At 39.6% G+C, this 25,882-nt stretch overlaps 1 protein-coding gene across 7 annotated transcripts in view; it reads left to right on the top strand.

The window, feature by feature from the left end:
* The first annotated feature begins 7,966 nt into the window (after positions 1-7,966).
* Positions 7,967-25,882, top strand: part of NR3C1 (nuclear receptor subfamily 3 group C member 1) — a 106,859-nt gene continuing 88,943 nt past the window's right edge. The window contains exons 1-2 of one of the 7 annotated variants that reach the window (XM_036240882.1): positions 7,967-8,145; positions 12,413-13,600. In XM_036240882.1, the coding sequence (XP_036096775.1) occupies positions 12,426-13,600 (1,175 nt within the window). In that variant the 5' untranslated portion in view covers positions 7,967-8,145; positions 12,413-12,425. Of the gene's footprint in view, positions 8,146-8,749; positions 8,916-9,695; positions 10,099-10,335; positions 10,356-11,236; positions 11,256-12,412; positions 13,601-25,882 lie in introns of those variants that run through there. The other 6 variants (XM_036240888.1, XM_036240883.1, XM_036240886.1 and 3 more) reach the window with 6 other exon arrangements.

Here is a 25,882-nt window from a genome sequence, read left to right on the forward strand (position 1 = left end):
GAGACAGCACTATCTGTATAGCACAGGGTGATTGAGCAAGGGAGAATTTCAAAATTAAAATGGACAAATGCTAGGAAAAAAATCTATGTAGATTGGGTTAGGATCAAGGCATTGGGAGGAAGAAACAATCCCTTGATGTAGGCAAAAATCTCAGTCAAGTTTCTACATGAGTAAGAAAACTTCTGACTACGTGAGTTCCAGTTATGACATGTTACTGGTATCCCCACTCCCACTGCAAGGCAATGAAGCCCAACGTCCTCCATGTATTTCAAAGGCATTTACTTAAACACTGCCTGTTTCCTTACCTCAACATGCTGCTCCTTACTCTATTTCTTAGGTAGTTTTCTGTGTGCTCACTTTCCCCAACCACTGAGCCTTCTCAGTATTCGCCGGCGATCTTCCTTTGGCATAAGCAGTTCCTCAAAGTCCATCTCTTACATAGAGCTGCCAAATGACTGGTTTGCCTTCCTTTCGTCTCCAAAATGCTTCCCCTGCCCCACCATTGCTTCCTTCCTCTGTGCCACCACCCCATCTTTCCTGGAACCAGCCCCCCTGCCTCCTCCCTGCTCTCTTTGCTCCCTCTCTTAGCCCCTACAACACAGGCTCCACATTATGGGTGGAATGATCTTTTCGAATAGATTATGTCCATGCTTGTGCTGATAAATGTTAAACAACTGTTCAGAGGAGGCCAATATCTATGTATTTTCAAGGGAGATAAAGTGAAATAGAAAAGACATACATATGATGGATTACACTCATTTTTCAATGATGCGAGCGACATCTTTGCTGATCAGGTTATCGCTTCAAGTCCTGGAAAAACAGTTCCTCAGTTTTTTTGTGTTATTCATAAACTAACATTCATAAACCCTTATAAGTTTAATCTTTATTATTAAAATTTCTTCTGTAACGATCTTAAGCTGAGACAATCAACAAAATAAATCAAGCCTGATTTGTAATGTTAGTGTAAATATTCTGCCGTGGTTGATTTCAAACTACCAAAATAACTTGTTTTTTGTCTTAGAAATTAATGTATTTCTTATTAATTAATTTTTGTTACAGATGTTTCTCCTCCCCCCCGACACCCTCCTCTGGATCCTGCCCCCCCCTCCAATAACATTTCTGAATGCAGAATTGAGAAGAGATATGCTGTATCACACCATATATAATAAGTCAATATGCAGAACAGAAGGAAATAACTTTATAAAGCACAGATAATAGTAAAATGTAAAATAATTAAGAATAGATGTTTTCAGCATTTGTTACCTTTGTTTTAAAAATATTTAATTGGAAGTTTGTAAATAATTTAATTTTTAATATTGGCCACGATTAACAACAGACTTACAAAATTCCTGAAAATTCAACGGTCAGCTCTGGAAAGCTGGTGCACTTGGCCCCGGCACACTACTGAATCATCCCTCTTCTGCTTAAACCTTTAGGACTTATGTTTGTGCAGATTATCTGGAATGAGTGAAGAGAGGCAATGACGATTTTCCATAAAATTCGTGGTCACTTTTATTGTGGTGAATTGATGATGCAAAAAATTCTACAAGTCCCTCCTTGTTTTCCCAACCAGGTTTGGTGTTTAAAAACTCCTTCTGAGTCTCACATACTTCCTGTGAGACAGGTAGGATAGGTACCATTATCCTTCCTTTACAGATAGAAAAATAAGGCTGAGAAGAAGTAAATGGCCCCAGATCATTTAGTTAAGTAAATGACAGAATAGGATTTCAAACCCAGGTCTTATACTGAACATTTAAAAAGAGGCTAGAGAAAATTTATTTGATTAATACTGACATCAAATTTTAAAAATGGTAACTAATGTCCTTTGTAACTCTTCAGAGGCTGATGTGAAGTACATTCATATCTTGTTCAGGGATCCCTATACCAAGAGTGCTTTGATCTTTTAAACACCACTATTTCTAAGTTAGCGTTAAAAAATAAAATTCAGTGTGACCTAATAAAGAAATAGTGTGTAAGCACGAAAATGAAAATGTAGGTTCTCAAAAATGAGCTGAGAGGTTCCACCTAGAAATCGAGCAGATTGAAACAATCTCTACTAGGGAACATGGGACACAAAAGGAGATAAAATCAGAAGAGGAAGAAAGCTAATGACATAATGGCCCACCACAAATGCCACAAATGAAAACAAAGTACATAATACTAGCTACCATTATTCAGTGTGTTTGCTCTAATGTCTCCAAACACTAAAAACATTAGGTTCCTGCTTATTGCAAAACCTCTTTTTTTTAATCTGCTGATATTTACCGCATCCTTGACTTAGGTATTGCTTAAACTAAGTTCTGCCAACATAAAGGATATCGACTTCACAGGACACCCATAGAGCATGTCATGCATATGAGCACAAATTGTGATATTCTAGGTTGTTAGGATGGAGTCATTGAAAGTATCATGAGAAGCAGCAAGACACCAGGTTTGTTGGTAACAATTTAGCATTTCCCAGTGCATGGGGTAATGTTAATTCCAATTACAAAGAGAAATACCAAAGTAGAATTCCTTATGATTAAGAACTTGCTGTACTACGTGTGAATTGTTTCTAATTGCAAATATTGGAGCAGAAAATGATGGAGTATTCAAAGCTCAGGTTTCCCTTAAACTTCTTACCTTGAAAAGTTAAACAAGAATAGAAGTATTTCCTAAAGTCAAGGCATTGTTTTTAATAATGTAGTTTATAGCTATGATAGCTGCAAGAACAATTTTTAAAGTTTTGACAGTCCACAGAAGCTGCTCCTGCTGGTTTAATATAAAACTAACATAGTCAATGAATTATCATATTCAAAATGATTAACGTATACAAACATAATAAAAATTTATTTGATTCTAATTTAAATTTAACATCATAGATTTAAAGTATGTATGTGGGGAGCTAGAAAGATACAATAAATAAAACTAGAACCATGATGAGGAATTATGGGCTATAGGAAAATAAGCCACAAGGAAGTGTCCTTATATAAAAGGAAATAAGTGATAAAGAACAGAGGAGGTGGGAATGAATGAGGTATAAGCCATGACCTTTCTTCAACAGGATCTCTCTTCACTGACTAACACTAATCAATACATTCATCTCAACTGATCCAAGTTCTCCATTCTCCCTGGAAAATATACTGACTGATACCCACGTGCTGAACACTGGAGCCAGGGTCAGTTCTTAAACTCTATACATTTCTTCTCCCACCTGTTGAGCTATATGCTTACCAATAGTTCCATGTGTTTTTCCCCCCTCAAAACATGCTTATTCCATTTGTGCTTGTTACTGTAATTACTTAAGTAAATATTAAGTAATGATATATAATGAAATATGAGTTAAAAAAGAAATAGTGGTTGTTCTATACAATCTAAATGGAAAACTGCCATGTAAACAATTGCTAGTAGATGAGGTGGGTGTAAGACAACTTTAAAAGATCAGGGTGAGGGCAGGGGGGATGAATCATAAAAATTTAGAAATCTACATTCTCATTTTGTAAGCACTTTTATTTTCGTGCTCCACTATTTTTTAAATGGAGAAAATAGTAATACTGAATATTAATAATAATTGCTAATGATGATTAAACACATAATATGTTCTAGGAACTAGTCTAACCACTTCACATATATTGAAATTGCTTAATCGTTTTTTGTTTTTTTTTTTATCCTCACTCAAGGATAGTTTTCTATTTATCTTCAGATAGAGTAGGAGCAAGGAAGGAGGGAGAGAGAGAGAAACATTGATGTAAGAGAGACACATCAACTGGCTGCCTCCCACACAACCCCGACCAGGGCCGAGGACTGAACCAAAATCAAGGTACATGCCCTTGACTGGAATCAAACCTGGGAATCATTGGTCCACGGGTCGACACTCTAACTGGTGAGCCAAACTGGCCAGGGCAAACTTATTTAATCTTTATAATACTTTGAGTTTGTACTATTATCATCTTCCTTTTACAGATGATGGAAACTGAGGCACAGATCCTTAGGTTACCCAATGTTACATTTCTCATAGAGGTGGAGGGGACCCAGCCAGTCTGGTTCTTCTGTAATGCTGTACTATAGTTTATACCTGAACAAAGACAGAAAACTCTCGTCAGTGGGCTCACAAAAGCTTAAGACCTTCATCAAAAGATTAGAAAACAAATGTTCAATTCTAAGTTTTAGGTTTTAAAGCTTAAAATTTGCAAGTATAATTTTTTTTTAATGATTGCCCTACTTTAACTTTTAATTTAATCAAATACCAGTCCAACTGCAACATCTAGAAGACTTTGCCTGGACTAGAAAGCAGTAGGGAAAAGATTGTCTAAAATACCAGAATGGAATGTGAGGGTCTGTATACATTGGAATAGGGAATTATTATAGATTTTCACTGAAAATTTTAAATTATATTAAAATGTAATTCTATTTCCTGCAGACATGACATTTGATGCATTTTCCTAGTCTTTTTAGTGCTTCATTTTTATTACATATATGGAAATATCATTTTATTTAAGATTACTAGATATCACACCCAAACAACATCTCATGTGCTTCTAATCATCCAGTCAAATAATTTGTTCAGGGTCACAGCTAGAATTTAAAATCTGCTATTTACATCTCAGATATGATGTCAAAGCCAATCTTTCTTTTTTAATCCTCACTGAGGATATTTCTCCATCTATCTTCAGACAGAGTGGGAGGGAGAGAGAAATATCAATGCGAGAGAGACACATCAGTTGGCTGCCTCCTGCACAACCCAGAATAGGGCTGGGAATCAAACCACAACCAAGGTACATGTCCTTGGCTGAACCGAACCTGGGACTCTTTGGTCTGCAGGCTGATGCTCCAATCACTGAGCCAAACTACCAGGGCTCAAAACCCAGTCTTAACTACAAAACTACAATAACTGCTTTCCTTCTTCCCCATTTAGCATAGCTTCAGCATTTTCCCGAACATTAACAGTAATAATTTATTGGCAACTTTGACCTCTTATTGCATACATACACCATGATTAGTTACATGAGTAGGATCATGACATAATTTCATGATGTTTTGAGGAGTAATCTGACAGTGAGGCTTGTATGTTGTATTTTTTTTTAATCCTCACCCAAGGATATTCCTCCATCTATCTGCAGACAGAATGGGAGGGCGGAAGGGAGAGAGGGAGGAAGAGACAGAGAGCAAGAGAAACAGTGATATGAGAGAGACACATTGACTGGTTTCCTCCGGCAGGACCCTGACCAGGGCCCGGGACTGAACTGCAACCGAGGTATGTGCCCTTGACCAGACTCAAACCCAAGACTCTGGTGCTTGGGCTGAGGCTCTAACTGCTGAACCAAACCGGCCAGGACGAGACTTGTATGATTTAATGGGAATGGAAATAATAAAAGATGTGAACAGAATGGGAGCTCTAACTTGGACAATATATCAATTGCTGTATAAATGTAAAAGGTAGTTTGGTTACCATTTAGATTTAAGGTTTTAATGGCCTTAGGATATAGTTTCTCTCAGGCCCTTTCCATCCATCCATCCATACACTCATCCATCCATTCATTAAGTCACTCATTCATTCAACAAACATCCACTGAGCACCTACTGTGCAGTAGTGATCTAGTGGTAAAAAAAGAAACACAGGTCCTGCCTTCACTGAGCTTAGGTTCTACTGGTGAGACAGAAAGTTAATGAGCCCACAAATAATGAACTGAACTATCATTGTAATGTGCTACCAAAGTACAGGTGACTATGAAAACACATAATAATGGGTCTTAGTTGCTTTTTTTGTTGTTAATTCTCACTTAAGGATATTTTTCCATTGATTTTTAGAGGGAGGGAGGGAGGGAGGAAGGAAGAGACATCCGGGGCTGGGGATGGAGCCTGAAACCCAGGTAGGTGCCCTTGACCGGAATTGAACCCTCAACCCTTTGGTTCACTTCGCCAAACCGGCCAGGGCAGTCTTAGTTGCTTCTGTTCTGCTTTTTGTTTTTGTAGAATGGAAGCACTCAGGTGTTTAGCCATGAGATGATAAAAAAGAGGATCTTAATACTTATATACCTTTCATTAACTTATTTGGCCTCTGCAAAAACCTAGTAAAAGTGATATTATAGCTCCTAGACTCGGTGTTTTATAATAACTCTGTAAAATATTTGCTGAGCACCTACTATGCACTGGACTTTGTTCTGTGAGGATATACAGCAATGAGTAAGACAGATCAGGTTCTTCCCATGATGGAATTTGTGCATCTCACCTTCATTCCCACCTCTACTTCTGAGACAATCAATTAATTCCCCCGATGGGGATTCATCCTACTTATCCTCATGCAATAATTAATAACTTCCAAAGGTTACACATTGGTAATTGTCACAGCTAAAGACTTAATATGGTATGTATAAAATACTTTAAACAGTGCCCAGCAGACAGAAGCTCAGAAAACTGTTGGTAAGTTTACTATCGTTAGAATTGCTGTTATTATTACAATGTTTACTCTCATATCCTTTCTGGTACAGTGGATTTTATTTTCTTATAAGTTCCATAAACTCTTATTAAAAGTCTGTCATGGGATTTACATATCCTTTATGATATCAAAGAAGAAATATATTGTGTAATTTTACCCTCCACACCTAGGATAAGCATGTGACCTTGGATAAGCATCATCCTCTGTAAGCTTCAGTTTCTTCTAATTTTCATGAAAAATTAGAGTAATATCTAATTTAAAACAATGCATCTTCTTCCATTTCAAGATGGTCTGCTGGACATCCAGAAAAAAAAATGAGTGGGGAAAAGCGAATTGGCAACTCTTATTAAATTAGATATTATTTTAAAAAGCACAGTATCTACCACCTAGAATTTGAACAAGTAAGAGAAATGAGGCCTATTCTTAGAGCAGAGATTCAATTAGGTATTGGTTAATGCTTTGGGGAGAAGTTTCATAACTTATAATCCATATATATATTAAATAGTTATATATATGATATATTTTTTTATGTTTTCTTCTTTATTGATTTGAGAGAGAGAGAGAGAAGAATCAATGAGAGAGAACATAATTGGCTGCCTCCTGCATGCCCCCCACTGGGGATTTGGCTCACAACTTGGGCATGTGCCCTGACGGGGAATCGAACCCGTGACCTCTTGGTGCACAGGTCGATGCTCAACTACTGAGCCATACTGGCCTGGCACTATGAAGTATTTACATATAAATTATACATATTTATATGTATGAAGTATTTATATAGAAATAACATCTAAGTATAACATCTAAGCATATTCAGAAGGATAATCACACTAGCATGAGTTATTTAACTGCCTTTCAAAACATGCATAACATTATTCTAAGATTGGCTCTTGGTTTTCTCCTCATGATATTGTTGGTGGTTTTGGAACCCAATCCACAGAAACATCTGATTCTAGGACTGGAGACTTGGAAAGTGGAAACCCTGGCCAAGAGGCAGAGGCGAGTTCTCCGAGTCAGTTCTAGTTTACTGTCCACTCTGGGCACCCAAGGCAGGGCCCTCCTCTAGGTGACCTGCACGAAGCGCAGGGACAGGAGAAGTCACCTCTTCTGGATTCAAAGGAGGGTTTTGTTCACAGCTGGGTTGCTCGGCACCCTTCATTAAAATTGCACCGGCGGAGGTTCTAGTTGGCAAGGGTTCGGTGCCCTCTTCGTTCCCCAGGCCGCGGGCTCTCCCCCTTTGCCAAGATGGCGGCCCTGGCCGCGTCTGGAGGAGGCCCGCGTGGATCGTCCAGGGGCAGGAAGCCTGCTAAAAGCCTCGCTCGGTCCTTTCAGATCCGACCACACGCGGGGCAGCGACCCCCTCAGGGCCCAGGAATGGTGACTTCGGATGCCCAAATCCGGAGCCTTTGCCAAGATGGTGGCCGCGCGGCCGGGCGGCGTCAGCGTCCTTTACCAAGATGGCGGCGGCCGGCTTCCGGCACGCGTTTCCCCAATCCTCTTGAAGATGTCAGAGCAGAGGCGGCCGCCGTCGGAGTCAGAGCGCGGCCTGAGAAGAGAGTGGCTGCGGCCGGGCTCCGGGCACCAACTAGGTGGAGCTGCGGCAGCCTCCGCCCCCGTCAGGAGCTGGCAAGCGCTGTCACCTGTGGGGGCGCAAAAGTTACCTCCCGAAACCCTAAAGCAACACAGCACCACCTTTCCCCGAGTCACAAAAATCATAGTATGTGCTGCACAAGGTAGGAGGCCCGGCCACGGCGTCGTCCAAGCCCCCCAGCCACGGCGAGTTGGGGCAGGGGGCTGGGGCGGGGACCGGCTGCGCGGACGCCCCCGCCCAGCCCCTCTCCTAGGGGATTGGCCATGTGTTTCCCTCGGACTGAAGGGGAGGCGCGTAACGGGAACAGCTGGAGGGAGTTTAATGCTGATATTTTAAAGCTGCGTGTGTTTTGTTTTATTTGGAGGGGCTGGGGTCCCATCAACACGAAAGGGTGGGCGACGCAAGGAGTCCAGTGTAGCAAGTCAAGATTCGAGGAGGGGCCTCCACGGGCCGCTGGGAAGCGGGTCCTGGAGGGGGTGGAAGGAGAGGTCAGGAGTTTGGGGGTGAGCGCATACTTTGCAAGCAACTTACTGTTTCGCCTGCAATTTGCGTTTAGGCCTGCTACCCCCTGCTTTCCTCAAAAATAATGAAAAAAAAAAGTGCAAAGAAATCCTCCTTGCCGGAGGTTTTGCTTTTGGCGTGCAACTTCCTTCAAGTGTGAGCGCGCTGGGAGGGAGGGCGGGGTGGGGGTTGAACTTGGCAGGCTGCGCCTCCTTCTGCCGCCGCCGCCGCCGCCGCCGCCTCGGAGACTCAGGGAAGAGGGTGGGGGACGGCCGGGGCGCGGGGGAGGGTGGGTTCTGCTTTGCAACTTCTCTCCGGGTGCGAGAGCGCGGCGGCAGCGGTTGCAGACCCGGCCGCCCAAACGATGCGGGGGTGGGGGACCTGCCGGCACGCGACTGCCCCCGGCCCAGAGTACGTATGCGCCGACCCCCTCCTCGGCTCTGCCCTCCCTGAAGCCTCCCCAGAGGGCGTGTCAGGCCGGCCGGCCCTGAGCGCGGCCAAGACGCTGCGGCACCGTTTCCGTGCAACCCTGTAGCCCCGTGCTAAGTGACACACTTCGTGCAACTCGGCCCGGGGACGGGGGCGCGGACCACCCCCGCGCCTCTGCTGCGGGCCGCGCCCCGTGCCCCGTCTCCCCTAGCCATCCCGCTGTCACCCACAGGGCCGCTCGCGGCGGTTGCCGCGGAGGGACCAGGAGAGCTCCCGAATGGGTCGAGAGTCGCGAGCTGGGCGGGGGCGGGAAGGAGGCAGTAGAGAAACTAGAGAAACTCAGCTTCCCTCCTAAGCGTGCCCCGGAGAGACTAGATCTGCCCCTGCTGCCGCCGCCTCTCCTTTTCCTAGGGGTTGGGTGGGCGAGGACTACCCCCGCGTGCCCCAGGGGCGGTGGCAGTGGCGGTGGCGGTGGCGGGCTGCCTGGGCGGGGTCCGTGCCGGGTCGCGGGCGTGCAGGCGCCGTCGGGGCCAGGGTGGCGGGGCCCGCGCGGAGGGCGTGGGGGCAGGGGATGCGGCCGCCCGTGCAGTTGCCGAGCGTCGCCAACAGGTTGCACCGTTCCCCGCGGCCGCCGCCGCGCGGCCCCTCGGGCAGGGAGCGGCCGGGGGTGGAGTGGGAGCGCGTGTGTGTGCGAGAGTGTGCGCCGTGGCACCGCCTCCGCCCGCCCCCCGCTCGGTCCCGCTCGCTCGCCGCGGCAGGGCGGCCCTTTCGCGTGTCCGCACTCCCTCCCCTCTCCTCCTCCTCCATTTTGCGATCTCGAGTCTGTGACGGGAGCCCGAGTCGCCGCCCGTCGGGGACAGACTTTAGTGGGTGGAAGGAGACGACACAGCCGGAGCGGCCGGAGCGGCGAGGCACCGGGACTGAGGACACGCGCCGGAGAGACCCAGCCCGAAGAGACGGGTGTGGGGCGGGGGGCTGGCTTGTCAGCCGGGAAATGCGAGAGTTTCTTGGATAGGGGCTCCCCCCACCTATGGAGAAGGGGGCGGCTGTTTACTTCCTTTTTTTAGAAAAAAATATCTCCCTCTTGCTTTCACACGTTAAGTTGTTTATCTCGGCTGCGGTGGAAGCGGCGGACGGTGGCGGGTGAGCGGCACCTCAAGCGGAGGTAAGAGGCACTCGCTCTCCTGAGGTGCCGTTCGGGGGCCACTGCGGGAGCCTGCAAACTTTTATTAGCCTCGGGGAGTGGGGGTGGGGGCTGGCGAGGGCCGGGTGACGGTGACGAAAGGGCAGTGCGCGGGTGACAGCGCTGGGCTCTTCCTCTCCCTGGGCCGCCGTCCCCCATTCGGGCCGAGGGGGAGGAACCTGAGCTCTGCTTCTGCGAGTGGAGCCTCGTTGAGCTGCCCCCGGGGTTCCAGCCTCTAGGTCTGTGGAGCGGAATCCTGGCTTGTTTTGTTTTTATTTTTCCTTTCGAGTCCCCTTCCTTTTCCTTCCCAGGGGGGCCGCCCAGACACCCATTTTTATGGTGAATGCTGGGCTGCGTGTGAATTCTACTCGCCCGAGTGTTTCCACTCCACCCTGGTGCGCCCGAGCGGACAGGGTTTCTGTCGGGGCTCCTGCGCGTCTCACTTGTGGCGGGCTTGCGGGGTGTGAGTGCGTGAGCGCACACACAGGGGGCTGACAGCCTGCAACTTGGAGACTTCGGCCAGGGCTGGTGTTATCGGTAGGAGTGGGCGTGTCAGGAGAGAACTCAACAGGTCTGGACACATTTCTCTTTTAACCTCGCACTCCCCCCACCCGCCAAGCCGAGGGTTGGTTCTTAGGTACTTGGCAGCATTTCGCTCCTGACTTTTATAAGTGATCCTTTCCAGAAAGGACCCTCCTTAGCTGTCATCGTTTTCTGGTGAGATTTTTGACCAGCGCGTTTGACGTTTGGGTTGCAGGCTTGATAATGGCAGCCTTGTAATGCCACTTAAAACCCTGTGGCTTGGTTCGTTAAGGCCAATTAAGGTGCCAGAGTTATTTGCAATGTAAACTGGGGGATAACGTCGTTGGAGGGAGGGATCTTTTCGTTTTATGAGGCATTGTTTTGGTTTCGAGTTTGAAGGCAGCTGTCAAAGCGGCGTGGAAATTCATTAGGTTCCTCTTGATACTTTGTTTAGAGATCGTTATCGATTAAACAGGGGCGGGGAGATAAGTAGTTTGCCGTCAAGATTTATAAGGGACAGATCCCACTCTTCTGTCTGCCTTCACCACGCGGCATTGTCAGGGAGCCGGTGAAGTTTGCTTCCTAAAGACTCCGTGCAGAAAGTTTTCTTTCATTGGGTGAGATTTCTCTATAATGTCGCAAACATGCTTATCAGTGCCTGTTTTTTTTATATAAAAAATCCTGATTATTAACAGTATATTAGTAACCTAACCGTCTTGAGAATTGGTTCAGAATTGGTTCAGAATTGGCATAGGTGGAAGGTTTAGAATGCAGAGAAAATTATTCTGAGCATTTTGTTGGAATTTATACCTGGATTTATATGAATGTGATTTTACAGTTCTGGGTTTTTCTCTTGTTCAGTACTTCGATATTTGGAAAGGAAACATCTTTAGTTAGAGATATATTATTTTATACTGAGGGTTTTAAGCAGTTTTTAAAGGAATGTGGCTTCATCTATATTTTATTGTGTTGTACGGATTGAGAGGCACTGCATTTGTTATATTTGAATAAGCTAAAGATGTAGTGAAAAGCTACTACGTATTCTATTCTGTTTTTTAAAATCTGAATTTTAGTTGGCCTTTATACAATGTATTTCATTTCGTATGTCCAGAATTTGAAGGTAGACTATTCAACAGGTACTAGTAAGAAGTACTAGTTAAAAATAAGAGCCTTTTCCTAGCCTATTGGAAGATAAGCAGATCATTGTTTATTTTTAAAATAAAATGTGGATGGTTCACCAGTAGGTTGTACTAAAAGGTTATTGTGATTAGCTAGTAAGAAGGGAATTTGGGAATAATCAGACAGAGAATTCTAGCATAGTATTTATCAAATTGTATGCATATTGATTCTCAGAAAAGCAAATAGCTTTGATTGAAAGGAGGCAGGAATTTTATGATCATAGTTTTTTTTTTTTAATTAAATATTTTGACATCAATGTGAACCCTTAGAATAATCAGATGTAATGAATTATAATGTCTATAATTAACGAAGTTACAGTTCTATGTCAGGATGAATAGCCACGCTAGTTTGATAAAATTTTGTTCTCAGCCATGCAAATGGATTGCGTTGTATTTTTAAGTGTGGCACGCTGAATGGGACCAGGGGACATGGCTTTTTTATTCTGGAAGACAGAAATGACTCTTCTGATAACAAGGAATTAGATTCGGAATTAACTAAAAGGTTCATTTAACAGGCTGCTACTAATCGGATCACAGAGATAATGTGACTTCATAGCTTATTATGTTTCCCCCCCCCCCCTTTTGTTTTTCTGTAGCTGATACTCATTGATGGACTCCAAGGAATCTTTAAGCTCCTCTAGTAGAGAAGAAATCCCCCAAAATGTGCTTGTTGGGGAGAGGGAAAATGTGATTGACTTCTATAAAACCCTAAGGGGAGGAGCTACTGTGAAGATTACTGCATCTTCGTCCTCACTGGCTGCTGCTGCTTCTCAATCAGACTCAAAGCAGCAACGACTTCTGGTTGATTTTCCAAAAGGCTCAGCAAGCAATGCGCAGCAGCCAGATCTGTCCCAAGCAGTTTCACTCTCAATGGGACTGTATATGGGAGAGACAGAAACAAAAGTGATGGGAAATGACCTGGCAGTCCCACAGCAGGGCCAAATCAGCCTTTCCTCTGGGGAAACAGACTTTCAGCTTCTGGAAGAAAGCATTGCAAACCTCAATAAGTCGACCAGTATTCCAGAGAACCCCAAGAGTTCAGAATCCGCTACTGTTTCTTCTGCCCCCACAGAAGAGTTTCTAAAAACACACCCTGATGTGTCTTCAGAAGAGCAGAGTTTGAAGATCCATACTGGCACCAACGGGGGCAATGTGAAGTTGTATACCACAGACCAAAGAACCTTTGACATTTTGCAGGATTTGGAGTTTTCTTCTGCGTCCCCAGGTAAAGAGATGAACGAGAGCCCTTGGAGATCAGACCTCTTGATTGATGAAAACTGTTTGCTTTCTCCTTTGGCAGGAGAGGATGATCCATTCCTTTTGGATGAGGACTGTAAGCCTCTCGTTTTACCGGACACTACGCCTAAAATTAAGGATAGTGGAGATCTGATCTTACCAAGCACCAGCAGTGTGACACTGCCCCAAGTGAAAACAGAAAAAGAAGATTTCATCGAACTCTGCACCCCTGGAGTAATTAAGCAGGAGAAACTGGGCCCAGTTTACTGTCAGGGTAGCTTTTCTGGGGCAAATATAATTGGTAATAAAATGTCTGCCATTTCTGTTCATGGTGTGAGTACCTCTGGGGGACAGATGTACCACTATGACATGAATACAGCATCCCTTTCTCAACAGCAGGATCAGAAACCTGTTTTTAATGTCATTCCACCAATCCCTGTTGGGTCAGAAAATTGGAATAGGTGCCAAGGATCTGGAGATGACAACTTGACTTCCTTGGGGACTCTGAATTTCCCTGGTCGATCGGTTTTCTCTAATGGCTATTCAAGGTAAGATTGTTTTATTGTTTTTTAAATTTATTATGTCTGAGACAGATTGATAGATTTAAATATTCATATATTTTTATGTGTTTTCCAGCAATTAATGTGCTTCTTCATGTGAGTAAGCTTAAGTAGTCTTTTAAAATAGGCATGGTAGACAGCGTAAGTGATTTTTCTGTATATAACCATTTCAAATTTTTGTCTGAATATTGGCATTCAGAATTCCATTGGCTAGTGGTTAAAAATTTTATTTAAAAATTTAAAATAATATTGCTCCTTAACAGGTATGTTAAGTAAAAATTATATAAATTCAAAGTGTGTGGTGTCTACAGGTATAATATGTTCCTTGTGCATGTTCATTTAAGCTGTTTTAGAATACCGCTTACCTTACAATGAAAAGTACCCTTCATACTTCACATAATCAAAAGTTGTGCTGCTGTATCTGCACACTTGTGAATTGTTAACTTGAGATTAAAGGGTTAAAAATTAGAAGTATTAACAATAAGTCAAAGCAGTGCAGTGAACAGTGTAGGGACTCTCATATGAGACCTAGGACTTGCCCACGGGATTCCTGACCTAAAGTAGCCAAGTCTTTTCTGCTGATCAATCAGTCTCTTTAAGAAGGTGGTAACATGGTGCAAAACAAAATTTTACTCTCAAATGTTCCCACAAGTTCTTAATGGCCAACATTGTTAAGCTTCAATTCTCAGCTATTGTTTGATGTGTTTCTTTGTCTTCATTTTTCTGTCATTTATAAGTATATTGACATTTCTGTTTGACATCAAAAGGATCTGTTAAAATGGAATTACTGGGGAAATGTTCTAAATTTAGATGTATATGTTGGGTTAAGTTTTCTACCCACACTCCCATCCCCAATTCAGGTAAATACCAGGTTGTATATAACATTTTTGGGTGTGAAGGAAAATATAAAAATGGGATTGTAGAGACAATCAGTGGGGTTCCTTTTTTAAAGTCGTAGTAGGCCTAGTGATTTATTTGTACATAAACGTTTCAAGTTTTTTTTCTGAAATGTTCATGGTAGTCATTGTTCCCATTAACTAATCATTGAAGATTTTATTTAAAACTCTCTTTAAAATACTTTTTCTGTTAAAGGGATGCCCTAACACTGAGGTGTCTCTTTTTTTTTTTCTGTCTTTAAATAGGAAGCTTTTCTTGTTGGGGAAATTTTTTAGACTTAGATTAAGGCTATATTCTGTTCCTTTAAAAGGCTTAGTTGTTTCTTATTTAAAAAATAACAACTTGGTTCTTGTGCATCTAAATGTAAATGACCTACTAATCTATTACTTAAATAATAATCATCTTCATTTAAAAGAACACTACTACAACTTTGTATTACTGTCATTCTGAATTGAAGGTTTAAAGTGTTTTTACTAATGAGATTTGAGATTTTTTACTGTCACATAAACTGTTCTGTTTAAATGTTAAAAGACATGCTGAGTTTTAAAATTTTCAATCTCAAAATTTTGCCAATGGAATTCATGGTTCAATGTGCTTGGTTGATTTGACTAAGCTATCTGTAGGAAGTTATTACATTGATTTATATAAAACATGTAATTGTACAAAGTAAAATAATATATCTTAGGAAACTCTTGGGGATTATTAATGCATTTTGGTCTGATAATTACTAAGGTATTATTATTGTTTTCCTTACTATAAAATGTCATGGAATAAGACTTATTTTCCATTTACAGTGAACTTTCATTAAGCCCCATTATATCTGGGATCTGGAACATAAGTGAGGTGAACATAGTTATCCAAAAATCATTATACTTTTATAGTAATTTATGATGTGTAAAGTACCTTCTTCATGTGTTTAATTTGAGCCTTATAGCAACCTTATGATGGTAGGCAAAGCAATGATGATGTGGCTCTTTCAAGATCCTTTAATACCCAATGCAATGATAATTTTTATGCCAATGTGTGATTTGAATTATAATCAGTAGTTATGATTTGCATTGTAACCTGTAGTTTGTGTCCTAATGAAAAGGTGTAATATCTTATACAGAATCATCTGGTAATGTTTGAAAATTTTACACCTTTTGGCATTAACATTGGGAATTATGATTACCCAGAACAAAGCTTCTTCCAAATAAATTGAAACAATGTTTCTTTTCTAACCATCATTGAATTACTCTATTGTTTCCAAACAATAACCCTGATATAAACTAAAATTGGTTGCTTTCTCCTCATACTAAATATTAGGTATGACCAGTGACCCTGAATGATTAACAGATAAATCTACATGTTGAGACCACAACTGTATTGAATACTGAGTTTCTGACTTTTGATATAAAAATATGAAATGCCACTAATAACTTCACTTGCATTCCTTTTAAGTTAAAAAAAAGTCATAATTTGACTTTTTAACATGACACCTAGGATTGCTTTTTCTCAGAATGCTTAAAAAATAATTCACACAGTTTTGAGGGGGAAAGTAGTTCCTTTTTATTTTTAAACTCATTTTTTTTAAAAAGAATATGTTTTTATTGATTTTAGCGAGAGAGGAAGGAAGAGGGAGAGGGGGGAGAAGGAGAGAGAGAAAGAAACAGATCTACTGCCTCTTGCAGGCCCCCTACTGGGGATGGAGCCCTGGGCTGGAACCCAACAGATGACCTCTTGGTGCATGGGACAAAGCTCAAACAACTGAACTTTACTGACCAGGGTGGAAGGTAGTTCCTTCTGATGTATCAACATAATGAAATGTCCAATTACCACATTAAATTATAAAATTATGAATGTCCCGATGGAGCATAGTAAAGTTTTTTTTGTAAGTTTTAAGTTCATTGATGGTAAAACAAGAGAAATCTTAATAATGTTCAAATAAATTCTTTAAGTAAAATGAACTAGCCATTCTAACTTACTATGCTTTTTAAATACTGAAATTCAGTAAATTTAGCATAAATTTGTAATACAGATGAAGGCACATTTCTGCATAATTTGGTTTTCAACATTGTTTCAATTCAGCATTATGATGAAACAAACTCCTGCAAAGGGGCAGAGAAATAAATAGTTTCAGGTGGAATTAGAGCTTTTATTGAGATTACCTTGAAACTTCAATGTTAAACAGTTGACCAGTTTCTGAAGCATACGATTATTAGAAAGAATGATACAAGATGAATTTGTAAACTCAGTGTTAGGGTTTAGGGCTCTCATGATTGACACCTAATGAAGCTATAAAAATTTGTCAATTTTAACCTCTCATTATTAATTGCAACTGTGTCTAATTTTATTGACAGTGAAATTGAAGACCTATAGAAACACAGGATGAGTGAAGCAAATTCTGTCCCTTTCTCATTTTTCTTATTAACATTGTGGTGAATGTTTTCTCAGTAGAGGAGGCATAAGGAAAATACTATGTTTTGATTTTATTTACTACCTTTTTAGTCGATACTTTCTTTACATCCTACCTCCCCCTCAAAACCCCCAACCTTCCAGTGGTCTGGCAATGAGTGTTTCTGTGTCTTTTTTAAAACTTAGTATTCTGATATTCACCCATATGAAATGATTGCTGAGATTTAAAGGAAATTTGCTTTTGCTTATTTATTTACTCATTTTCAGCTTTATGGTAAGAATCTTTTTTTAAACTTTGTTACTTTGTTATGACTATTATTAGTAAACAATTGAAAAAGAAAATGCACACTGTGTATTCAGGTGTTTCAATTTAGTGTGGAATGACTCTGATACAGAAATGTGTGACCAACATGTGGTCAGATTTTATTAAAATTACTTCTTGTGATGTTTCTTTAGCTATCCCGTGATATTTTTGTAATTGATAACATTTTTATTATAATGCTGTTTTGGTTTTGTCCATTGGTGTTGCAGATATTTTAATCTGACCACTTTTATCATTGAATGTCTATACATTTTATGAAAGACTTATTCTGAAATATACTTTGCATAAATGTAGGTTAAATGCAAATTGTATTAATAGTGGAATTTATATGTGGGCAGAGATTACTTTAGAGGCCGTTGAGATTTTAGAGATTGGATCAAAAGGGTTTATTTTAGTATGAATGCCTGATGTGAAAGAGCATTTGTATTAATTGGTTGGTTATATAAGTCATCCACTCTGGCCTGCATGTGATTGACACAGCCTAGTCATTAGAAAAATTTTAATTTACATTAGGCTTAAAAGAAGTCTGGGGCATATTTCTTAAAACACATTTTTTTCTTTCTTTAAAGATCACACCTAATTTTAAATAGCAGTGAGTTCTCACGTGTACTACTGTTTAAGTGAGCAAATTAAATAGGAAAAATAGGTTTGTGCTTTTACAACCTTCTGAAGACATCCTGATAATTGTGTAATGCAGTATTTACATGTATTTGCTTGCTTCCCTATTTCTGAGTCATGGAAAATATATATATTTGTGAATTGTGTTGCAAAATAATTTTCAAGAAATATTATGTTGAATGAAGCTATAACTGGAAAAAAAAACACACAAAAAAACAATTACTTATTGACCTTTACAGAAGGGTTTAAAAACCCAGACTCTCCTTATTTTTGTAGTTTCAAAGAGTCAACTGCTCTCGTTGTTTTCCCTGGCTTATTCTACTTGGGTTTTGTATTTTTAAAGTAAATAAAAATATTCCTGTGAAGTACTTCCATTTTTCTATTTTAAAGAAAAGATCCATTAAGTGTCCCTTTCCCTTTGAATTGTGCGTGATCATTTCTATGCCACACTAGATTAGAGTGTGGCTTTTAATGGTGATTTTTGTATTCATTTTACACATTAAGGTGTAGTTTAGAAAATGCGCAATTTTATCACAGTTCAAAATTTATCGTAGGCAGTGATTGCAACCACCAAACGTAACTTTGACAGATTGTCTTCTCTTTTCCTTGCTATCATCACAAATGTCTTTTAAATACACGATTTCCAATGAAGTTTGTGAATTAATGGGTGTTGTGGGAGGGGGTGGGAACGTGGAGGGGTGACAGAAGAGGAAGGAGCAATAGAAGTGTGGAATGGTAGAAGATAAGTTTAGAAATACCAAGAACATTTCCAAAAACCAACAATTTGGACCAACTGTTGTGAATTCAGAGGACTGAAAAGAGAAATGTGGGGCTCTGTTTATATATAAGGTAGTGTATCAGCCAGGATTACAATTTAGTTTCTTTCGAGATAGAAATCTGAAGCTAATTGTGACAGTATAGCCCTGTTTACAGGGTTATGACATTGGCTTTCGCTAGGTTTTATTACCAAAAATAAAGGATGGAATGAACATTTTAATTCTTTTTAGATTACTTCAGCTAAGATCAAGTTCATACTTGTCGAATTTTTATTTAGGCTGCTACTTAATCAATGAAAATCTAATTACCGGAATGTAGTTGAAACAAGGTTGGTGTATTATATTGTTATAACCACTTCATATTTCATAGCACACTTTTATGTTCATTGTCATCTGATTATGGAATGCAACCTGTTTCATTAGTAATATATTTCCATGGGTTGTGTGTTTTTCTGCTGGATTATTGAAGAAATTAAATTCTTTTTTAATGATACATATATAGAATAAATTACGGGGTTCTGCAATTGCTAGACAGTCTTTTAAACTGTTTATATTGCAGTATAATCCTTAAAATCAATTATTTTGAATGGAAGTGTGTTATCACCTGATTTATCTTGGCCAGTTTAAATATTAATGACTGATTTTCTTGGTAGAGCTGCATGCTTAAACATGCTGTTACAGAGTAACTCAAATACTAATTTTGAGTGCTTTAAAATATTTTTTCTTGTGAACAAGTTTCAACAAGATTAATAGTGTCTACAGTGCAGCAAATTTAATAAACATACCTCTTATTTTAGAATTTTTTTCATTTACCCAGTAGGGCACCGAAGAGAGAGAGAGAGAGATGGATAGTGAGAGAGAGACACACACACACAGAGAGAAAGGTTTAATGATATGATTAGTCATAAATGTTTATCACAGTATCTTACATTGAATTTTTATTTTTATAACTAACAATTTGAAAGTTGAACGTAAGTATGCAGTGTTTAGGACATACAGTTGCAATAAATGTTAACTTTTATTTCTTTTTCTAATAAAATTAGCCTTTATTCTAGTTGATTTCATAATTTTTCCATAATATTTAACTGTGTCTATTATGAAAGTATATTTGATAGCCAATTTTTAAAAGCTGTTGTGAAATGACAATTTAGTTCATGATTTATTATTCATGGTTGGGGCAATGCAGTGACTTATGACCTTATGATGGTCACATGTTGAACATTAAAGCTCTCCCAGTTTGTTAAGAACACTTTTATTTTGTTGTTTTGTTTTATAATTACTGGGGATAAGGGCTTTCTTAATTTTAAGATGATTTAAATCGCAAATTTGGTGCTTTAAAAAAAAAACTCTTGAATCCCTTCCAAACAATTTGATTTAGTTATTAAATAGTAGAAATCTTAGAAAAGAACTAGACTGAAAATCAAACCTGAGTCCTGAGGCTGAGCTGAGCCAGTTTATGACCTTGAGTAATTAAGTGTTTTGGAGTCAAAGTACTTTTTTTACAATTATATAATAAGTATTTTCAAAATGTCTGTGTGTGTGTGTGTGTGTGTGTGTGTGTGTGTGTGTGTTTCTATTTAAAATTCCACAGTCCTCACCCTGGCCGGTTTTGTTCAGCGGTTAGAGCGTTGGCCTGCGGACCAGAGAGTCCTGGGTTTGGTTCCTGCTAGGGGCACGTACTTCGGTTGCAGTTTGTCCCCACCCCGGTTGGGGTCACGTGGGTGGCAACTACTCGATGTGTCTCTCTCACATCGATGTTTCTCTCTCTCTCTCTTCCCCCCTCTCTCCCTCCCACTCTATCTGAAGATAAATGCAAAAATGTCTCTGGGTGAAAATAAAAATAAATAATTAATTAAAATAAAATAAAAGTCCACAGTCCTCTTAGCCTATCACTTTTGTAACAGAGGAAATTGTGGTAGGGAATGTTATACAAAGTTGGTTCTTTGATTTTTTTTGTGTGTGTATTATAAAGTAAAAGAGGAAAAAAATGAACCCAGATTTGGTATTTTTATGAGATAAGAATTTCAAATAATGTAGTTGGTCTTACATAGACATGTAAACACTGTTGTTGGCAGTGCCAGAAAGGTGAAGGGGCCCTTGGGGTCTCAGAACTGGATTTATGTGTTAGGTATAATGATTTCAGATGAAAACTTAAAGGGACTTAGAGCTCATCTACTCCCCACACTCTTATTTCTTCAGATGAGGAAGTGAGACTCAGAGAGAGTGTCTAGAAAAAGATCACAGAATTAGTTAGTGGTGTTGCTGGGTTGAATATCCTAGTTCTCAGCTCCCCAGCAGGCTTCTTTTAACATCTGGTCTTTAGTTCTAGAGACCTGAAACATAATACAGACTAGCCAGGTGTTATGAAATCAACTAGTTTAGACTTTTTAAAATATGCAGTATCCACATTCTTTCTTGTATATTTTTAACCCTTTTTTCCTAACTATGTTGAACACTGATTATGTGGCAGCACTGTGCTGAGGACTTTATTATTTTTTTAATTGATTTTTTTAGAGAGAGCGAGGAAGGGAGAAAGAGATAGGAACATAGATGTGAGAGAAAAACATCAATCGGCTGCCTCCTGCATGCCCCCTACTGGGGATCGAGCCCAAAACCCAGGCATATACCCTGACTGGAAATTGAACCAGGACCTCACAGTCCATGGCAGGACGCGCAATCCACTGAGCCAGAGGACTTTGTATGCATTCATCTCATTTAACCCCCTTAACAGCCCTAAGAAGCTTTTTATTTTAGTTTCTATATTAAGTTATTGATTCTGTCAACACCTATGTAGTACAGTCAGCTGTTATTTACCTTAATTTTTTTTGTTAATCCTCTCCCAAGGATCTTCTTCACTGATTTTTTTTTTTTGAGAGAGTGGAGGCCACAGAGGTGGGGGGGGGAGGGTGACATCGATGTGAGAGCGAGACATCAACTGGTTGCCTCTCACACAACCCTGACCAGGGCCAGGGATCAAACCTGTAACCCAGGTGAGTGGCCTTGACTGGGAATTGAACCCAAGACCCTTGGTTCCGTGGGCTGATACTCTAAACACTGAGCCAAACTGGCTAGGGCTTTACCTAAATTTTATAGGTGAGACATTTAAAGAGAAAAAAAGAAAACAATAGGAAAAGTTAATACTGATCTGTAGGGAAATAATTTAATACAATGTTAGAAATTCCTCCTGGATCTTTAAAAATTTTTGTCATTAGTGAATCTTTAAATAGATAAAGGAGAAATGGGATCAAGCCTCTGCTCTCCTACATATATTTGTGTAGTCTCTTACTGCTTTCTGTCAAGTTTCAGCTTCTGTAAAATGGCATTTTACACCCAGCATTTCTGCCTTACAGCTTGGGTGTTGACTTTGAAAATTAAAATGTACTATAAAAATTCAGGATGGAATTTTTAAAGCCCTGCCAAGTCTATTGAGCACAAACCAGCATGACCCTCATTGGCTGAGTACATTAAGGCATCTGTGCCTGTGTAGTTGTTTTCTGTTCATCAATTATTTAAACTTTTTCAGTGTTACTGTGTGTGATTCTTGAAGGCACATGGATCCCAATTTCATACAGACTATTTAAAGCCCTACAGTGCCAAGATCATTATATTTACATTGATTGTTTTTGTTAGCTTTTCGATGTATTTTGTCGGATATTAGTTTAAGCCATGTACATTTAATAGCCATATTGATAACTTCACCCAAATTGTTATATTTTTATTAATAAATGCTAGAATATTCCCCTTCTGTTTCACTGTCTGGTAGTCTTTAAAAAAGAAAAAAACAGTGAAGATTCTTATTCATTAAGAACTTTAATTTGCCTGAAAATGAGAATGAAGTTATCAGCTTTAAAGTTTTTTACATTTATTATATTCAGCAAAGCTGTATGAAACAGAGCTTCCTGACTTTATTGAATACCACAATTTATCCTAAGCACATAAATTTGAGGGAATTAAAAAACTTAGTGGTAAACTACATTTACTGACTTTTTTCTTTACTGATCAAGTGGTTGAAAAAAACTTGAGTTAGATAAATTTGATGGATTAAACCAAAGTTATAAATCTCTTTTTTTATATGACAAAGAGCAAAGTACAGAAACACGTTAAATGGCATTTTAATGTTTGTTTTTTAAAATGTGTTTTTATTTTTTAGGGAGAGAGAGATACAAAACATTGATGTGAGAGAAAAATGTTGATCGGCTGCCTCCTACATGCCCTCTACTGGGGATCCAGCCTGCAACCCCACCATGTGCCCTGACCAGGAATCTAAGGACCTCTCAGTCCGTGGGATGATGCTCAGTCCACTGAGCCACACTGGCCAGGCTTAAATGGCATTTTAAATTGGTAAATATATCAGTGTAAACTGTAACTTATTGTTTGTAGGCAGCTTTTTTAAAAGGGAAACTTTAGCCCTGGTCAGTTTGGCTCAGCGGTTAGAGCGTTGGCCTGTGGTCCAGAGAGACCCGGGTTCGGTTCCCACTAAGGGCACATGCCTCAGTTGCAGTTTGTCTCCGGCTCTGGTTGATCATGGGTGGCAGCCACTTGATGTGTCCCTTTCACATCAATGTTTCTCTCTCTGTCTCTCTCTCTCCCTCCCACTCTATCTGAACAAAAAATGGAAAAATGTCCTCGAGTGAGGATAAAAAAAAAAATAAAAATGAAAAAAATAATAAAATAAAAGGGAAACTTTAAAAAATTTAGTTTGAACTCTGTGAAATTTGTCACCTGGAACCCAGCTGAGTTTATTAAGGACAAGCTGTTACTATAAAATTGATTAGTTTTTTTTTTAAAACAGAAAACCCAAAATGAAAGTTGTATTTCTAAGCCTCCACCTTGGGAAAATATATGTATTATTCCTCTTTTGAAATTGCTTTCAAAACCACCTTGTAAGCCATAAAAGAAAACTGGACTCACTCATGACACTACAGTAACACCTACATGTTCTTGCTTAATCAGAAAATGTATTGAATATATTCCTTAGCTTGATCATTTACCCTATTTTTATGATTACAAATGATTTGAGTACTTCCAGAAATATAGAATTTTATTCTCTCCAAAATTACATTTGTTTTTATTGAGGTTATTAAAACACACACACACACACACACACACACACACACACACAACCATGTAGGTATTTCTATAGAAGAAGTTTTAAAACTGTGTTGAATATCCCTGAAATAAGTTCCTAGCTCCCACGGTTACTAATCTGAAATGGATGGGGCTCAAGTGGTTAAGTCCTGATTTGTTTTCTTTAAGCTATCAAGGAGCTTTATGTTAACAACTTATCTATTCCCTTTTCCTGGCATAGTATAGAAAAAATAGAGATTACTCACCTCTACACCTAATTTTTGTTTTCATTATTGTTTATGTTCAAGTAAGGTGGGCCTGTCTTTGCTTTGGCCTGTGATGATAGCAGATATAAAATAAATATAAATTCCTGCAACAGTCTCCAAAACAGTTCAGTTTCCCATTCCTGTTCTCCATGTATCAGGGAATTAACTGTCTGATGACAATCATTATGATGAAAACAACACTAGTCCACTAAAATTATTTATACCCATAAAATAGTTCAAGTTACATAAAATTTACATATTTTCTATTTTTATTCCTCATAACCTGAAAATAAATTTTCTGCTCTTAGTGAAAGTACTTTTAAAAATGAAGTCGCCCTAGCCAGTGTGGCACAGTTGGTTAAGTATTGTCCCACACACCGAGAGGTCACAGGTTCAGTTCCTGGTCAGGGCACATTCCCTGGTTGCAGGCTCGATCCCTGTAGGGGGCATGCATGAGGCAGCCGATTGATGTTTCTTTCTCCCTCCCTCTCCCTCCCTCTCTCTCTAAAATCAATGAAAACATTTTTTTTTAAAGCATTAAAAAATAAGTGAATTTTGGTTGTCATTACTGTTTTTCAAAATTTAGTCATGTTCATTATTTATAAAATGCTAGGATTGGAATGGACCCCACCCAGCCTTTGAAATCATAAAGATACATTCAGTTGCACTAAAAATAGGATATACCTTTTGTAACCATGCTGTTAGTGCTGAAATTCTTCGTGGCTTAAGAACTTGAAGTTTCCGGTGTTTGTACTGAAAACAACCTTTTTTTGAAATATTCTTTCTCCCCCAAAATGACTAAGGAGATGGAGATAAAGAGCTTTGTAGCATGGCAGATCTGCTTTATTGCTATTTTTGGTTTTATATTTTTACTCTTTTGTTAGCCCTAAATCTCCTAGTTCGGTTAGCATGGAGGTCAATAGAGTTTTCATTTAGGTAGAAAATGCTTCTTATAACTAAACACATGCAATGGTCTCGTGTTGGTGCAAACTATGGGTACCAGCTTTTACATACAATCAAAGAAGAAGAAATAGTTTTAAAGAAAAGGCAAGAAAAATAGGTGAAATAATCTCTAATTCAGTGTATTAGAGATGAGTGACCCTTAAAATTGATGATGTCATTTAATGGTACTGCACAGTGCTTTGGGGGCACCACAGACATATTTAAAAGAGAACTGAGTAAGTAAATGAAGGCAGAGGGGAAAGTTAGAACTCTAAGAGACTCATGGAATAAAAGGAAAACTCTAAATTCTAGTTCCACTGTCTGGAAGGATTTGAGTTATGCAGTTTCATGCCACTCCATCTGATCTATCTTTTACGCAAGAAAGTATATCTGAGTATAAATGAGATTATAGGGACAATCTGTGAACTGGCTCTTTTGTAATTGTTTTTATTCATTATGAATTTTGCAAATGCCTTTTCAAAATTTACAAACATAATGTGTTCATTCCTTCAGTAAATTTATACCAAGAAAAGTTTAGAAACTTATTTATATCACCTCTCCTTTCCTTTTTCTTCCTTCCCTTCCTGCCTGTCACCTCTCTGCCTCCATAAAGTATCCTGGGTTGTTTGCTTTTAAATAAGAATAGGAACATTTTATGCCATTTTCTCTGCAGCTTGCTTTTTTCTCCTAACAGTGCACCCTGAACATCCTTTCAGATCCACAGATGTGGATCCCATTCATTCTAATAGTTATACAATATTCCATTCAGGTTGTTTCATGAGTTTTGCCTCTATAAACAAGGCTTCATAAGCACCCATTTCTATGTATCCTTTCCTACAGCAACTTGTGTTTCTAAGTATAGATTCCCCCAAAGTAGAGTTGCTGAGACAAAGGTATATATATTTACATTTTTTTTAATGTTTCTCCCATTTAAATTTTTTTTCTTTAATGATTTTTTAGAGCGAGAGGAAGGGAGAGGGAGAGAGAG

This window comes from Molossus molossus, unplaced genomic scaffold (genome assembly GCF_014108415.1).
Source record: "Molossus molossus isolate mMolMol1 unplaced genomic scaffold, mMolMol1.p scaffold_m16_p_4, whole genome shotgun sequence".
Classification (NCBI taxonomy): Eukaryota; Metazoa; Chordata; class Mammalia; order Chiroptera; family Molossidae; genus Molossus; species Molossus molossus.